We start from the raw sequence: 18,396 nt of genomic DNA on the forward strand, positions 1-18,396 counted from the left end.
ACATTGTCCAGAATTGTAAAGATTTTCAGTAATGAGGGAGATTGAAAGATTGAGGCAAATGTGGAAGTGAGCACCAGCTGCCTGCCTTTTGATCACTCTGCTGCTGGAGAGGGGAGAGCCTGCTGCTGTGCCAGGAGAGTCTTCTGTATTTTGGATATAGACTTGGACTTTTCTCAGTCTTATAGACTTTATATTCGGTGTTTTTTGCCAATCTTTCTCATGTTTTTGTGCGTAGAGGAGGGATTTGAGGGTTGTTGTGTTGATTCCATTATTGCTCATTTTTTTTGTGTGGGGAGTTTGATTTGGGGGTTGATGATCATGCTGCCTTTCTTTCCTTTCTATCGGGGAAGAAGAATTTCAGAATTGTATACTTTGTATAAATGAACCTTTGAAATGCAGGCAAATGGGATTAGCTCAGTCAGTCAAATTTGTTCAGCATCACTGAGTTGAGTCGAAGGGTCTGTTTTGATGCTGTGTCTAATATGTTCTCTCTGATCTTTACAAGAATGACTCAGACCTTCAGTGCAACACTTCGAGACTTGTTGAAGCATAGTCAAGTGAGATGATGCAGAGAGACTTCTAAATCATATATGTGAGCTGAGTGGATAACTCCATTTGAGATTGATTTGGGAATTGGGTTGTCTATTTTGTTTGAGGAAAAAGATTTTGAGTTTTTAAACCTTGCTAGAGATGTACAGGATGAAAAGAAGCAGAGACTTTTTTCCCCTAGGGTGGGAATGGCTAATACCAGGGGTGTGATTTTAAGATGATTAGAGGAAAGTATAGGGAGATGTCTGCGATATCTTTTACATATAGGAATGCCCTGCCAGGGCAGATATAGAAGCAGATATATTGGGGACATTTAAGAAACTTTTAGATAAGCACGTAGATAGAAATTTGGAGGGCTGTGCAGTAGGGAAGGGTTAGATTGACCTTGGAATAGGTGAAAAGATTGGCACAACATTGTGGACTGAGGCACCTGGGCTGTAATGTTTTATGTCCTAATGTGAAATTGGGAAGTTTAAAAAAAAATTAAATTAGTTTTTTTAATACATTTTCTACATCGCTACAGGTAAAAACCCCCCAGATCAAAATGAAGAAAATTAATACAGTGCAAAAATAAACATACAATAATAATATGGTACAAAAAAAGATAATTGAGAAAGCACCCAAATTGAAGACATGTAAAATTACTATCCTCCTCAAGCCCCGCAACAAAAAGAAAGAACTCTAGACCAACCACAACACAATATAGAGAGTATAAATCAGGACATTCAAACCCCCAAAATTGTAAATACACTTAGCAACAGAAGATATTAATGTCTACTACCATAAAAAAAGGAGCTGAAAGCAAGGAACCGGGGGGAAAAAAACCTTAGTTAAGAGGGAAGTTTTAATATAAAAAGCACGTTTGTGCTTTTGTATCCGTATTGTTGAATGCTATCATTGGGTACCAGCCATTTAGGAAGACAAATGTTATGTTTGCCTTTATTGCTGGAGGATTTGATTTGTTTTGTACTCTTTTTAAGGATGTACTTGAAATATGTGAAATGCAGAAGATGTTTCAGGCAGGTAAGATCAGCCATAAAGGAGAGATCGAGTAGGCTAGAAGAAGGTCACCTTTACAAGAATTAAAAGTTAACCTCATTGAAATTTTAGAATATTCATAAATGATTCAGGAAAGTGGATATGGGATGGATGTTTTCCCTGGTTAGAATCTATTATATGGGATCACAGTCTTAAAATTAGTATTGAATGAACAGAAACGTCACAGGAGTTGCCAGTCAGTGTTAAACTCCCATGTAGGCCTTAGGGACTCCAGTTCTGAATTTTTCCTCTGGGTTTATTCCCAAAGCCTTCCCTATGAGTAGGTATAGCTGCAAAGCAGCAGAGGGTTAAGATCAGAGTTTTCCTTCTAGATGAGATGCCAACCACTACTGATGAGCTGCATCTACCTCAAGTGACTGGCCATTAGATGGGGATTGAATGCAATCAGGATCAATATCAAATGGTTGATGAAACTTGGATTTTGAGAATTGGCTCAGGTCAGGGAGGCAGTGGAAGAGGATGACGTGATCAACTGAGTTGTGAGGAGGATTAGGTTGAGTTTGTCACAGTAGTGAGATATGCTGTTAACAAATCCTGTTTTGTCATTTTGCTACTGTTGCCAGATAGAAATTGGTGGAAGGAATTTACACAAGATACGGGAAAAAGTGATTGCATTATGCCCAAGGACCTGAAGTTATGAAGCTTGCAAAAAGGACTCATAGTTTTGAGAGGAAGTGTGTAACTTTTTTCACGACCAGGAGACTATTGAACATTTTCAGAAAAAGTGGAATTGGGGGAGTTGTGTGGCCATCAACTTGGTGGCAAAAAGTAAAGGTGTATGGGAATTAGGTGTTGTAGACAAGATGGGTTTCAAAGAATGAGGGGGAAACTTGGAGAGTAGCTAGATGCTATCTTTGGTGGTTAACTTATTATCAGTTTTGTAGAGCAATTGAGATTACTGCAAGAGTTTTAAGTTTATAAATCTCACTGTGGTTTTGGAATGTAGGAGTGAAAATTGTTCTTGGACTTCTTTTCTCCTTTCAGGAATAAGTAATGCCATCTTCAGCATCTTGTCAAATCAATCCTTTGCTTGGTTGGCATGAAAGTATCTCCAAACGTAGAGGAATACGCAGCATGTCCATGGGATGCTGCTACCTACCAGCTTTTCTCCCCCAGTCAATCACCCATTACTGTTACCCATTTCTAATTTTGAAACATGTCACTAATTCTTTAGCTGTAAATCTTTGCTGTAAACTCTTTAGTTCCTTCATATCAAATGCAACAACTGAAGGAAATGATTTTCACTACCAGCTTTCAGGGAGTTTGTGAACAGGCAAAAATTGTTGGGCTTGTTAGTAATGATCATAGCTCAAAAGTGAATAGCATGTCAGTTAAGGGATACCATGCTTCAAAAAATGATGGTGAGCAGGCTTGCATAAACCGATAGATTTGTTATTTATTTGTGTAACTTTTTTTGTTCCTAAACAAAAGTGTTTTTGTTTTCAGATTAGTCATTGGATCAATAGGGTTGGTCTACAGATATTGCTTCTTAAAAGTAGTGTAGTGCTGAATGTGAATATAAAGAAATCATGAGGTTTGTTTACATTAATGGTGCAAATCGTATTAAATAGTATCCATTTTAGCTTTATTGTTGTTCACAACTTGTGTTGTATTGTTTACTTACTAGAATAAATATGCCACTACTGGGAATCTTGTAAATTAATGTTCACTTTAACTTTGGACATCAGATACATATCCCTTTATTTTCCAGATATTCAGGAATTTTATGAGGTTTCATTGCTGGATAATCAACCAGTTCCTCAAAAAAACAGTGGCATTGTTCCAGCTGTCCATAACTGGGATATTTCTAGCCTTCCAAGCACAATTGTTGCATCAGAATCGCCTCCCATCAGCCTTAGCCCTAATGCAGAGGTAAGTGCACATCAAGGTAAAACTAACATGATGTGGGAGTGTGGGTAGGTACAATTACTAATACCATATAATAAGTCATTGCCTCATAATTGGATTCAATAAATCCACATTGTATTGAAAATCAGGAAATGTTGGAAATGGCAGGACAGGAAGCTTCTATAGAAAGAGGAAGTGTTTTGGCTTAATGACCTTTTCTTTAAAGAAAATGTCAAGCTGGTCAGGCTCAGCGATCAGCTGATTGATCTAGCAGTTTTTGTCACACCTTGTTGGTAAGGGCAGGCCGTGCCTTACGAACCTGATTGAATTTTTTGAGGATGTGACTAAACACATTGAAGGAAGAGCAGCAGATGGAGGTCAGTCACCAGTGGTGTGCCTTAGGGATCTGTTCTGGGACCCTTACACTTAGTGATTTTTTTTATAAATGACCTGGATGAGGAAGTGGAGGGATGGGTTAGTAAGTTTGCTGATACACAAAAGTTGGAGGAGGTGTTGTGAAGGGCTGTCAGGTTACAGCAAGACATTGGTAAGATGCAAAACTGGGCTGAGAAGTGGCAGATGGAGTTCAACCCAGGTAAGTGTGAAGTGGTTCATTTTGATGAATTACTTCAAATATGATGGCAGAATATAGTATTAATGGTAAGACTCTTGGCAGTGTGAAGGATCAGAGGGACCTTGGGGTCTGAGTCCATAGGACACTCAAAGCAGCTGTGCAGGTTGACTTTATGGTTAAGAAGGCATATGGTGTATTGGCCTTCATCAATCGTGGAATTGAATTTGGGAGCAGAGAGGTAATGTTGGAGCTATATAGTACCCTGGTCAGACCCCACTTGGAGTACTGTGCTCAGTTCTTGTCGCCTCACTACAATAAGGATGTGGAAACCATAGAAAGGGTACAGAGGAGATTTAGAAGGATGTTGCCTGGATTGGGGAGCATTCCTTATGAGAACAGGTTGACTGAACTCAGCCTTTTCTCCTTGGAACGACGGAGGTTGAGAGGTGACCTGATAGAGGTGTATAAGATGATGAGAGGCATTGATCATGTGGATAGTCAGAGGCTTTTTCCAAGGGCTGAAGTGATTGCTACAAGAGGACAAAGGTTTAAAGTGCTGAGGAATAGGTACAGAGGTGATGTCAGGGGTGAGTTTTTTTATGCAGAGAGTGGTGAGTGCATGGAATGGGCTGCCAGCAATGGTGGTGGAGGTGGATACAATAGGGTCTTTTAAGAGACTTTTGGATAGGTACATGTAGCTTAGAAAAATAGAGGGCTTATGGGTAAACCTAGTAATTTCTAAGGTAGGGACATGTTTGGCACAACTTTGTGGGCCAAAGGGCCTGTATTGTGCTGTAGGTTTTCTGTGCTTCTATGTTTTTTAAACTTCATTAGCAGTTAAAGTACCTTCACTCATGTACTGTTATTGTGCCACAAATCCTTGCTGACCTGTTGAACATCTCCAACATTTTGTTATTACAAGCTGGTTGCTGAATTTAAAATTTGAATTTCACTCTATTACTTACTACCCTTTGTGCAGATGCCGGTTGATGGCAAATTGTGTGCCACAAATGTATTGAAGTGAATACCATCTTCTTTAGCTGTTGAAGTTATGCTTTGTATTTTAGCCAGGAAGTATTTTTTTACCCATACATTACGATGTGAAGCATTCAAAACGCAAAGACAGTTTAGTAATTCAAGGTTACCTTGAGTGTTAATTTGGATTGAATCCACACTTAGTTTATTTGCCTTAATGAAAGCCTAATCATAAGTTTCAATAAAATTGGAATGTTGGTTTGCTTTGCTCTCTAGAAATTCTTTAGAACTTTTGATCAGAAGCAAGTAGGTCCATTGTCCTATGAGTGAGTTTTGGGATCCCATAAAATCTTGGTTTGCCTTCCTTGTACATGTGTCTGACTGTCATGTTCCATTGTATTGTTCATTTTGAATGTACAGTTAGAGAATTCACATGAAGTTTTATGTTCATTTTCAAAATTGGAATGTCACCAGCAAATCGACATGTACTGACTATCCCTAAGTATCCTTGAAGGTAATCGTGGTGCACTGCTACAGTCCTTGTGGCTGAGGTACCCCACATTACATTTGGGCAAGTTTTTCATAATTTAGATCAAGCAATGAAGGACTGCAACATAATTCTAAGTCAAGGTAGTATTTCAATTGGAGTACTAACCTGAAGTAGTGACATTTCAATGCATCTGTTGCCTTTGGCCCCTGTGGTAGAGTGTGTGGGTCCAGGAGCTGGTGTCAAATTAGCTTGGGTAGGCACTTGTAATGTACTTTGTGTATAGTGCACATGGTACCTTCAGACTGCTTAAGGGTTGCTGCTGCATGTATCCCAACGGAGAGAATTCTGTCATACTCCTGATTACTGCCTCGTAGATGGTAGTAAAATTTTGGAATGTCAAGAGGTGAGTCATTTAATGCAGGATACACAATTTCTGCCTTGCACATATAGCCAGAGTACTTTTGTATCTGGTCTGTTTGAGATTCTGCTCTGTGGTAACTTACAGGGCATTGATGGGAGTTCTTACAGTGATGTAATTGAACGTTGGGGTAGGTAGTTATAGCAACAACCAAGAAACAGACAACCTAATCCTGTTTTTCAGTGCTTGACCCATTCTTTCTGTGCCTGGATTAAAGGGCCTGTTTTGATACTAAACTATGAGAATCATTGCCTCTACCACTCTCTCAGATAGTGTTCACAACATGATGGGTGGTGGGGAATGATTGCTTTCTGAAATCTCCAGATTCATTGCTAAGTCCTGATGGTGATATATACTTAGCTGAAAAAATGTTTCTTTCTTGGACTTCTACAAAAGTTTTTTTTTTTTTCCCTTGCCAGTTGCATTAGCAGGTTAGATAGATACAACAAAGCCATAGATTCTTTGGATGGTTTGGAGTGGATCTTGGTATGATGGGAATTTGGGTGTTAATCTTATTGCTGAATTTCTTTGAAGCCAAAAGAAAAGGAAGCTAGTAACTACTAGCTAGGGCCTGGGAGTATTCTGAAACAGGCAGACTTAAGAGTGCAAGAGTACAGTTTGCTAAAAGTTGACTGTGTGCTTAGCCCTCTGCTCTACTTACCTTACACTTACGACTGTGTGGTTAAGCACAGCTCTAGAGCCATATTTAATTTTGTGACAATGCCAATGTTGTTGACTGAACCAAAGGTGGTGATGAGAACTTGTAGCAGAGAGATTGAAATTCTGGCTGAGTGGTGCCACAACAATAACCTCACTCAGTGTCAGCAAGACCATTGACCTCAGGAGAAGGAAACCAGAGATTCATAAGCCAGTCCTCATCTGGGGATCAGAGGTGGAGAGCATCAGCAATATTAAGTTCTTCAGTGTAATCATTTCAGAGGATCTCTCCTGGGTCCAGCATGAAAGTGCAATTATGAAGGAAGCATGACAACGTCTCTCCTTCCTTCGAACTTTGTGAAGATTCGACATGACAGCTAAAACTTTGACAATTTTCTCAAAAATGTATGGTGGAGAATATATTTATTGGTTGCATCACAGCCTGTTATGGAAACACCAATGCCCTTGAATGGAAAATCCTTATAAAAGTAATGGATATGGCCCAGTCCATCACGATAAAGCATATCCACAAGGAGTGTTGTTGCAGAAAAGCGGCATCCATCATCGGGGTCATTTACCACCCAGGTCGTACTGCTGTCATCAGGAAGAAGGTACAGAGGCTTTGGGACTCACACTACAAGGTTCAGGAATAGGTATTACCCCTTGACCATCAGGCTCTTGAACTGGAGGGGATAACTTCACTTAACTGATCCCATCACTGAACTGCTCCCATAACCTATAGACTTGCTCTTTATCTCATGTTCTTGGTGTTTATTGCTCTTTTTTTTTCTTTTGCATATTCAGTTTGTTGTCTTTTGCACACTGGTTGTCCACCCTGTTGGGTGCAGTTTATCATTGGTGCTACTTTGGTTATTGGATCTATTGGGAATGCTGGCAAGAAAATGAATCTCTGCTTTATATATTGTGACATATATGTACTTTGATAAATTTACTTTGAACTTCAGGTAGATAGGATGCTTGCCATGCTGGCCTTCATTGGTTAAGGCACTGATTAAGATATATTGCATCTGTGTAAGATGTTGGTGAGGCTACACTTAGAGCTGTGTCTGCAGTTTTGTTCACCTTGTTATAGGAAAGATGTTATTAAAACAGAAAGAGCACAGAAAAGATTTAAGAGGATGTTGCTTGGACTTGTGACAGAGGTGGTGGTGGGGGGGGGGGGTGGGCGGTTAAGTAGAAGACTCCCTGAGTTACAAGAAAATGTTGGGTAGATAAGGACCCATTTCCTGGAAGGTACGAGGTAGGGTGGTGATGCAAAAGCAGCATAAGATCATGAGGGGCATAATCAAGGTAACAGCGCGTAGTCTTTTAAAAATAAGGGCATAGCTTTAACATTCGAGTGAGGAGAATTAAAAGGCTCATCATGGACAGCATGGTGCACATTTGGACTGAGCTGCTGGAATTGGTAGTGAAGGCAGGCACATTGGAGACATTTAAAATCCATCTATATAAGTACATGGAAAAGAGAGGTTAGAGTGATGTGAGCCAAACATGGGCAGATGGGACTAGCTCACTGGGTAGCATGGTTGATGTAAATGATTTGGGCAGAAGGGCCTGTTTCAATGCTGGTGTACAGCCAGCCTCTTGTAGCTGTGGGTTAATGGCTTCAGGGGAAAGGAGATTGTGTTTGGTGAGGCATTTGGGGCAAGAAAGCAATTGATTGGACATTGAACATTAATTAGTTGAAACAATAAATGTGGAGAAGGGCAGTTTTGCAGTTAGACCTAGAAAGAATGTCAAGTTTGCTTGTAACTTATGTAAGTGACATTTTCACTGATGCAAATGATTTGAATAAAATCTGTAGGTGTTTCTTTGCAGTGTTAGATCTGCAGGATGGTGTGTGGGCAGTAAGGTGTTATGTATAGCTGTTCTGTAATGATCCCTCTGAATGCTTTGCTTGTATTGTAAGGAAATGCAATGTATGATGCTGATGTATTTATTTTTGAATATATTGGCTATCTAGCTTTGATTATATATTTGAATGGAGGGTACTGTTAAACTAAGGGAGCTTTCTTGCTTGTAGGTTGTGAAGAAACTTCCCAAGGTGTTGGTGTTACATTCTGTACGGCTGGATTGGTACTCATTAATATCAATTTGTACTCCTATAGGAGTGAAGGAATAAAGTAATGTTTGTACTTGAAAAGGGAGATCTTGTACTGATGTGGTTTACAAGAGTGAAAGATTTGTTCTGATAAAGCTTCTAGAGATGTATTGTTTGTCAGAGATCTTGTTACTATTGGCTGCTTTTTCCATAGAATACTCCATTTCTACAAACAATCCATAATCTCTTGTATGCTTCAGTTGGTAATCTGACTGAGGTCTCTGAGCCATTTTGGTACACACTTCTGCTATTTCCACAATTCCATTCAAATGCTATTTAACATGTTAAAATTTGCTTTTGGAGGTTCTCCTTAGATTCTATATGACTTGTGTATAGCCTAGAGCAGGGGTCAGCAACCTTTACCACTGAAAGAGCCACTTGGACCCGTTTCCCACAGAAAAGAAAACACTGGGAGCCGCAAAACCCGTTTGACATTTAAAATGAAATAACACTGCATACAACGTTTTGTTTTGCCTTTATGCTATGTATAAACAAACTATAATGTGTTGCATTTATGAAATTGATGAACTCCTGCAGAGAAAACGAAATTACATTTCTGCATGCAACAAAAACATTTTGAACTCCGAAAAAAAGACGTTGGGTTGAAGGTTACTTTTAAGTAAAATACTCAACGTCTATTTGAGTCCTTCTTGTATTTATGAAAAACGCCAAACTTAAATTTGCCGCCAGCAGCAAACCAAAAATAACGTCAGCCAGCTGTCAACCTGAAAAATAAAAGGACTATTTCACTGAACAATGAAAACATATGAATATACGTAAAATAATAGGCAATTAAAATATTTATCATACTTGTTCAGGTTGACTCACACCTGACAATGCAGTCGTATTCAGTAGGGATGGATCGATGCTTAGGGGAGTGACCGGGAAGGATAATGTGTTTTTTTCCTCTCTGAACTCACAGAAGCGTTTCCCAAACGATGTTTGCATTGCGATGATTGCAGAATGTAAATACTCCGAATTTATCATGTCGTGACCTTGTTTGAACTCTCTCAAATTGGGGAAGTGAGACAAAGTGCCTTTCTGTAAATCTCTGGCAAGCAACGTCAACTTGCGCTCGAATGCCAAAACATCCTCCAACATGTGCAGGGCTGTACGTCCTTACCCCGTTGAAGAGCTGTGTTCAGCGTGTTCAGGTGCGCTGTCATGTCTACCATGAAGTGTAGCTTTTCCAGCCACTCTGGCTGTTCCAGCTCAGGAAAGGTGAGCCCTTTGCTGCCCAGGAAAGGTTTCACTTCTTCCAGACACGCGACAAAGTGTTTCAGCTCCTCCCCTCTGGACAGCCAGCGATAAAAACACGTTGTAGCGGTGTGCTACACGCAGTCAGTAAACTGCAGTCAAAGATAGCTTTATTCGAACTAAACAGCCTTGCTTTTAAGCCTCCCTCAACCAGCCCCCCCATGGGCGCGGATGCTGCAAAAGACACGTACTCACAAACCCCCGTAGGCTATCTCCCTTAGCCTGAATGCTGGCTAATTGTGAGCCGGTTCGGATGTGTCAGGAAATGGGTCGCCACAACGTCTTATTTAGATTGTACAAGATCACCATAATCTTCAAATTTAGAATTACATTTCAAAAACTAACAAACTAACATAAAATACATTTTAATTAAATACTGACCAATTATTTCCCAAAGCAACAGGGAGCCGCAGCACAGACGTAAAAGAGCCACATGTGGCTCCGGAGCCGCGGGTTGCTGACCCCCGGCCTAGAGAAATGAATACGCATTTGGGAGACCAGCAGTGTGAATTTGCTGGTGTTACCAGCTGGATGGATCACAGAAGATGTTGCTAGATGGGTCTGCTGACATTTGGGTGGGACCTGATTCCTGGCTACGTTTCAGATTTGCAAATTGTTTTGGTTATCAGCAGTCTCACCAGTTTCTTGGTGCATTCTGAAACCCTAACTCTTGTACTCACTGCCCCTTCACATGACAGCAAACCTGCCAAATCAAGTTCATGTTTAATTGTCATTAAACCATACACACGGATATAACCAAACAAAACTGTTCTGCTGGGACTAAGGTGCAAAACACAGTACCAACAGTCACACAAAATATAAAATAGCCCAAAACCCTGAGTGTCATGGCCTGTAGATTGATGGTCATGGAATGGTTGTCTTAGAGCTATGTTTTTGCAAGAAATAGCAGAGGCCAAGCAGGTCCAACATTGTCAGTCTCACCAATGCAGTAGTGAATCGGAATTGGAGTATTCTACATTACCAATACTGCAGTGTTATACAGGGTCTTGCGATCACAAGAAAGATGTCCAAGGCAATCATTTGCACTGTTTATTTGATCACCCACCACCTCTGTGCATTGCCTGTGCTTTCTTGATTGGGTGACTATAGCCAGCAGCAAGACAGTACACAGTCCAGCTCCACCGCTATCGAGCAGCATACTGATAACATAGACCTGAAATGCTTGATGTACTAAACATCCAGCAGAGTCTTACGATCATAAAAGACCTAAAGGATGAACAATTACACTTTTGTTCTCCCCAGTTCATCTTGATCCTGTTGTAGCCTTGGGCAAACTTCGCAGTCCATGATGTTTCCAATTTTGGTGCTGTCTAACTTAGCTTGTCACCTTTATTTTCATCCAAGTCGTTAAAGAATATGACAGGCAGCGGTGGATTCAGCATGGAACCCTGATGCACAACATGAGCCATAGGTCTCCAATCTGAAAAATCAACTCTCCTCTGTACCCCTCTGAATCCTTTCACCAAGCTAACTTTACTAGCCATTCGGCTAGCTCACTCTTGATCTCATGTCATCTAGTCTATCATGTGGGAACTTGTCAAAGGCCTTGCTAAAGTCCATGTACACAATGCATACTGCCTTGCTATTGTCGACTCGTGGCCACTTATTCCAAAATATGAAATTCATGTGAAATTATTTTCCATGCCCAAAACCATGCTGACTGTCAGTTCTACCCATTCCAAATGTAGGCAGATCTGTCTCTCAATCCTATGCACCTGCATGCTAGTCTCTCTATCCCTACCTCTAGATTGCTCATGTTAGATTTCAAAATAATGGTTATTGGTTTTGGGGAAATAAGTGTAAGAACAGATTATAAACAGTTAATAGTATTTCTGCTCCTTTAAATTCTTTCAATTTTCTTAAAGCAAATGTAATTTGGAACTTTTATGTACTATAATTACTACATAGTGCAAAATTGCTAGCTGTAATCCCGTTACCTGCAGATTCTTATGGTAGTATTGATAGAACTATAGAGAAGTACAGTATGGAAAAGGGCCCTTTGGCCTAAGCTGACCAAGCTGCTCCCATTTGGCCCATATCCCTTCAAACCTTTCCTATCCATGAACTTTTTCAAGAGATGCTCTAAGAGGATTTTTTTTTTCTCTTCTAAATTTTAAGTGGACCGCGAAGTATCTGCCTTAGTTCTATATTATCTTATCAGGCAAAACAACCTTTTGGTATCCACTATGTCAGTCCTCTTCACCTGTTTATTTCAAATGAATACAGACCCAACCTGCGCAGTGTTTTTCCATGTCATTCCCTCTCCCCAAGAATATATCTACAGAGCTTTCTGTGATCTACCTCCAATACTTCATTAACCAAATGGATCATTCACTATTGTGGCAAAATTTTTGTATTAAGTCCGATGTTCCATGCCAGTCCGCATGGAAAATGTGAGTATATTCAAGTTCCTGGGTGTCAACATCTCAGCGGGTCTGCGTTGGGCACAATGTATTGATGTAATCACAAGGATCACATGGCATGGCTCTACTTTGAGGAGTCTAGGTGTATGAAACCAAAGACTTGCAAATTTCTACAGGTGTACGCTGGAGAGCATTCTGATTTTTGTTACATCACTCTCTGGTATGGAGGCTTCAATACACAGGCTCACCTAGTTCCGTCATGAGTACAACCCACCTTGCTGTTATGGACATCTTCAAGAACCAGTGCCGCAAGAAGACTGCATTCATTACTAAAAGACCCTCACTATCTGGAACATTCCTTCTTTGCATTACTACCATTGGGGGTGGGGGAATAGATAATACTCATATTTAATTTCTTTTAGGAAGAGCTTCCTCCTCTCTGACATCAAAATTCTCACTGGGCTCTTACACCAACTTAGCTTGCTAGCTAACTCTGCTAGCAGCCACATGACTTAGTGGTGAGAAAGCCACCTTTCATAAGCAATATATGTCTGGAGTTGGTATGATTTGGGGTTCAACCAAACAGGAACGTTGGGATGTTCCTATTAAAGGAACCTTGATTTGTGTAAATACTGCCCATACATACAGTTATCGATAGTCCAGATATAACAGATTGTACACCAGTATAAAGTTATAAAGAAAGCGTATGTACCAGTTTTCAACTTTATCAAAAGGTTAACAGAGACAAAGAAAAATAAAACATTCCATTACAGTTAAACCAGTCTAAATGTGCACATAAATGTTGGAGCTCATTTCTGTAGTAGCTGGGTATATCGCTTTACTCACAGCTCTGAATTCTCATTGTCACCCACAAGTAGAACTTCCTTCTTGGAATTCTGTCTTGCAAAGGTTTCCTTGCATGGGGTCTCTCCTTTTGGAGGGGATTCTCCAGGCGTCTTCTCTTGTGCTCTTCTCCCTGCATCTCCTGCCAAAAGGCTCCAAACCACACTACTGTCCTTCAGAAATCACACAATACTGATAAGACATTCTTAAATTGGATAACATGGCTCCTTTAGCCGAAACCAAAAGACTCTTAGCAGCAGGATGCCCTGCTTTTATAGAAACTGCGAAAATAAAATACCTCACAGAATAGCAGTAAAAATCTTAACCTGGGCACTACCACTGAATTTAAAATCCATGACAGATTTGATTTGTTGGATAGGTCTTGTGGTTAGCTCACCATACCTCGTCTGGTAATGGTTAAAGTCTGTTCTTGCTATCATGGAAGAGGTAAGTTGAAAGAAGTTAGGCTTATAAAGATTTAAACAATTTCAAACGGAGTGGAAAATTCACTAATAAAGCTCTTTGAACTGGGATTACTTGATATCTAGAACTCATTCTTTTCAGGTGTGTAGTATTGCCCTTAATTTTCATTAAGAGACCTATCACTCAGCACATGTTGTGGTCTCAATTGTAGGTGGCATCAAGGAGGTGGTACAGGAGCCTGAAGACACACATTCAACGTTTCAGGAACCGCTTGTTCTCTTCCTCTGTCATCCTATTTCTGAATGGACAATGAGCCTATGAATGCTACCTCAGATATTTTCTTCTCTTTTTGCACTACTTAAAAATTTAATTTTTTTTATACATACTATTGTAATTTAATTTTATTATTATGTAATGCATTGTCCTGCTGCCACTAAACAACAAATTTCATGACATATTCCGGTGCTTTTAAACCTGATTCTGATTCATCTGCAGCTGGAGTTGTGTTTTATGTTGCTTTGTCTCAATGAATGGAAGAATAAGACCAATACCATCATTTGTATGTTCAGCACTTGCTGAATATATGCACCGTGTGTTGTGCACCTTGGTCCAGAGGAACGTTGTTTCATTTGGCAATATATGAGTGTTTGGTTGTATGACAATGAACTCAACTTGAACTTGATCTTGCTTCCAAGTGTTTATATAGTATTTAAAAGGTCTATTCTAGTGTTTCAGTTTCATTAAATTAATGAATTTGAATTATTTAAGTGGTTTCAAACACTGGATCCTGAAAGCAGCCGTGATATCCACAGGTTGAATCTGGTCAATTTAAACAGAACTGAAGGAGTTCCTGTTGATCCACTGGATTTTGTGATGGACCAATTCTGACTGATACTAAACAAAATTGAAAGTGGTTCCTCTAATTTACAAACATTGATGCTGTGGTGATTAATTGCAGCATTTGTGTGGATGGTAGTTGCTAATAATCTGTCAGGGTTCTTGTATTTAAGAATAGTACCTACAGTACCTTTAGAAGTGCCTTCAGTTTAGTTTAGTTTAGTTGGATGCTGTGTGGTGTGCAGTTGTTTTATTGTTTAATGTTTAGTGCAGCTGCTGAAAATTGGTGCTTTAAATTTTGCCAGCTTTCTAATTTCTGCTTTCTGCTCTTGTAATTTTCTATGACAAACATCACTGGATTTTCATTCTTGTTAATAATTGTGCTTTAATCCATGGCGCTGTTTATGCTGCAAAATTAGATGGACTCAATTCAGTAACAACTGAAAATGAGAGTAACATTTGAAAAGTACCATCTCCTTGATCCTGCTTCTGAGTATACTTGTACAAAAATAGTTTTTATGCATTGTAGAACTTCTCTGCTGTTAAATGTAACTTGACCTTGTAGGAATTTCTGTACAGTCAAGTTCACTTTACCTACATCGGCAACAGCAGCTGCCATATGGAGTTGGATATAGGTATATGTAGTGAGGATGAGAGAAATGCCATTTTGGTTTGTGACATTATTGACCTGGTCAGGCTGGTGTATTGATGACTGATTCCTTGTGTCTTCTGAGTACTGATATGACCTTGGAATCATTTACTTCAGGATACTGTGATGGGCGTAGGGTACAAGTTTTTGCTTGGTTGGATTTCTTCGTGATGTATTTGAAAATTGTGTTTTCTCTGCCTCTGGCCTTTTCCTGCTAAGTTTTGTCTTATTGTTTGGTCAGGCAGTGTGCAAGTGGGCTATCTGATTACTTGTCTTTAGACCCTCTAAATTGTGCATTTGTAGCCAATTGAATATTGCAGTAATGGCTAATTAAGAAATAGTCAGATTTTTTTAAAAAAAGTTTCTTTTGTGCAAAGCAGTTAATATCCCTTTTGGTGAAATGGAGGGGGGGGGGGGGAAACAAGGAGTCCATCTCTTAAAACCAATGAAAATCTACTCTGTTGTTTTAGGTGTAGGCTGTGCCTTACCTATATCTGCCTTTATCATTTGATTTCTCTTCAATTTCTGCCCCTACCTCCTCTGCACCCCCCCCCACCCTTCTGCTTAGCTTCAGTCTGCATGTGTGGCGAGCTGAGGGGAAGTCTTCACCTGTTAAATAGAAAATAACTGTCCCTAAATGGCACTGTCTTTATGCCTCTTAAGTTAACTTCTGTAGGATGCGAAGACATTTAGATGCTTTCCTATTGAATTTAAATATAGGCAACATATAATATTTGTAATAATGTAGTACCTTCTTGATGATTCATTGCAAGACTACTTGGTCATTTTGAGATTTGACTTGAAGATCAAAATTCCAAATACTGAAAATCTGAAAGAATTTAAAAAATGCTGGAAAGATCAAGTTGGATGGCATCTGTGGCATGAGACAGTTCACGTTTCTGTATAAAGATCTTTCTCTTCCCTCAGATTCTATCTGACCTATGGATGTTTGCAGTATTTTCTGCTTGTATTTTGGTATTTGTTTGGAATTCAAGAAATGATAACCGTTCATGTGTAATTGATCAGTTGAATGTGTAACACAGCCACCATTTCCAAAGTCAATTCTGCAAGTGTCTGGGAAATCTACCACGCAAATAGTGGGTATATTGTGAATTTGAGGCAGTATTTTTTTTCAGCTTGTTTCAAGATGATTACCATTTTAGTATTGTCCTTTGGTCTTTCTTCACAAAGTTTGTTCCATTCTAATTTGGGTGTTTTTACAGATGATGAATATATTCCTGATTTCAGTTAAGGGTTTGTTTGTTAGGTGAAGAGTTAACCAGTAATGAATGATAGTCTCAGAATTATGAAGCTATTGATTTTGATATAGGCAAGGTCATAGACCTAAATATGAACTGTTCTAAGCATACTTCCCTGAGAATTCCCCGCATACTCATTGGTCTGAAATCTTTTGTATTGTCTTAAATCCCCTTAAATACCTTGAGTCTCAAACTTGAAATAGAAGCTGAATAAAATATCCTCTTTAAAAAAAAATTTACAGATGCAAAATATTGCAACTAAAAATTGGCAATAAATCATCTTTTCAAGTTGCAGAATACATGAAGCAATTCAGTGCAAAAGTAAAATTAGCAGCTCGTTGTTTCTGTAACTTGATTTACTTTGTGGGCAGCTTTTAAAGATGTGTTGCCTTGCTAATTCTTCTAGTGGAGACTTTAGTGTTTGGGATAAGTATGGGTGATACTGTGAGGAGAGTAGGTTTATTACAAGAATATTTCATGCAGAGTGTAGTTTGCTGCCCTTTGGGCAACCTCTCCATTGCATAAGACTATTTAAGATTTCTCTGGAGAATAAGAAATCATTCTATGAATGATCTATATACTATTAGGCAATAAACTGCAGTTATTGGCATACATTAAAAAACTGATTCTATCAGCAGATTTAATAACTCCAGTCCTGAAAGGCATTATGGATTGATTTCTATCTTTAACTGGTATTTCTTTGCCCTATACAGTAATTGTCATTTCCTAATGATCAAGGAAAATGTCCCTGGTTAGTTGCTCCATCTGTTTGAAATAACAAAAGTTTAGCGGAATGCAAATATGAGTGTGTATTTGAGAACATAAGGGTTAAGAGTTGGTCAAAAATTTGTATTGTAGCAAGGGGAAAACTACTTTTAAAAATTACATTCATTGTTAAATATTGAACATATGCAGTCTATTTGTACATGTCTTGGAAATAACTTTTGCTTTCAAAGGAACCTGTGAAAATGATCAATTATATTTGAAATGAAAGCTCTTCAAACAGTCAAAGAGGAATAGTTAGATCATTTAGTAAGCTATGTAGTACTTGACCTCTTGCCGAACCATTGTATTGTGGCTTGAAGCCAAGAGAAGGAAGAAAATCTCATGACAAAGTCTTTTATAAAATGGATTATGCTAGGTCAAGTGTATTCAGTTCAGTTACTGTTTTTTTTGTTTCTCAGATAATTCTTCATTCTAATTTGAAAATTTTAGAAAACAAACCATTTTAAGTACCTTGCATTTCTCTTTCAAAGATAAACCAGTTGTTACTTCGTTGGGTAATGTAGACATTGGAAGTTCACTAACTTGCCACCTTGGGAATTTGTTGCTGGGCTGACAGGTATTTTAGATAATAGATGTTACACTTATTAATACCCCAACCCACTTTATTTGATCTTCTAGTTTATTATTTTAATTATTTTCTAGCTTGTATGAACACTTTTTCATTTATATTTCACTGAATATTAGTGACAAACACTTTGTTACCAGTCGGATTAGGTTATAATTGTTGCAGGTCGTTGAAAAAACAAACCAACAATTTTTGTTTTTCTACATTTACAAAATTAGCTTGATTAACCTTTTAAAGTTCTCAACATTTTGATGTCTAGAGGAGTTTCTTGAGTGGCATCTATATTTAAAAAATATTTAGAATTTGATTTTCTCAAATGTTGTATCTCTTGACTGAAAGATGCATTCAAAAAGCTTGAACTTGCAGGGTTTGATATGTATTGTTAATAGCTATTTAACTTAATTGAATACTGAATGCTTTTAGTGACGAAAGAAACGTTGGGATTCCTGGGATGCTTCTCATGTTTTGTGTCAATTCTTTCACTGTCTCTTACTTCTGAAGGATCACTCTCTGCTGAATGAAATACTTGATGTTCTGCAGACTTCTGTCCCTACTCAGGTTATACATGTAAGTACAGCAAACCGGTAATATTCTCCATCCAACATTCAGTCACATTCATTTTTTTTTCCAGTTTTTATTTTCTACTAGCACAAAATTCATTCAATTTTGATTTCCAAAAAATAAACCTCAAAGTATAAATA

At 38.7% G+C, this 18,396-nt stretch overlaps 1 protein-coding gene across 10 annotated transcripts in view; it reads left to right on the forward strand.

Annotated features, from left to right (window-relative positions):
- Positions 1 to 18,396, forward strand: part of dlg1b (discs large MAGUK scaffold protein 1b) — a 479,606-nt gene that overhangs the window by 12,886 nt on the left and 448,324 nt on the right. For 9 of the 10 annotated variants that reach the window (XM_059943959.1, XM_059943963.1, XM_059943971.1 and 6 more), the window contains exon 3: positions 3,320 to 3,480. The exons of the other annotated variant lie outside the window; for it this stretch is intronic. In XM_059943959.1, the coding sequence (XP_059799942.1) occupies positions 3,320 to 3,480 (161 nt within the window). The remainder of the gene's footprint in view (positions 1 to 3,319; positions 3,481 to 18,396) is intronic. 10 annotated transcript variants of the gene reach the window in all.

This window comes from Hypanus sabinus, chromosome 2 (genome assembly GCF_030144855.1).
Source record: "Hypanus sabinus isolate sHypSab1 chromosome 2, sHypSab1.hap1, whole genome shotgun sequence".
NCBI lineage: Eukaryota > Metazoa > Chordata > Chondrichthyes > Myliobatiformes > Dasyatidae > Hypanus > Hypanus sabinus.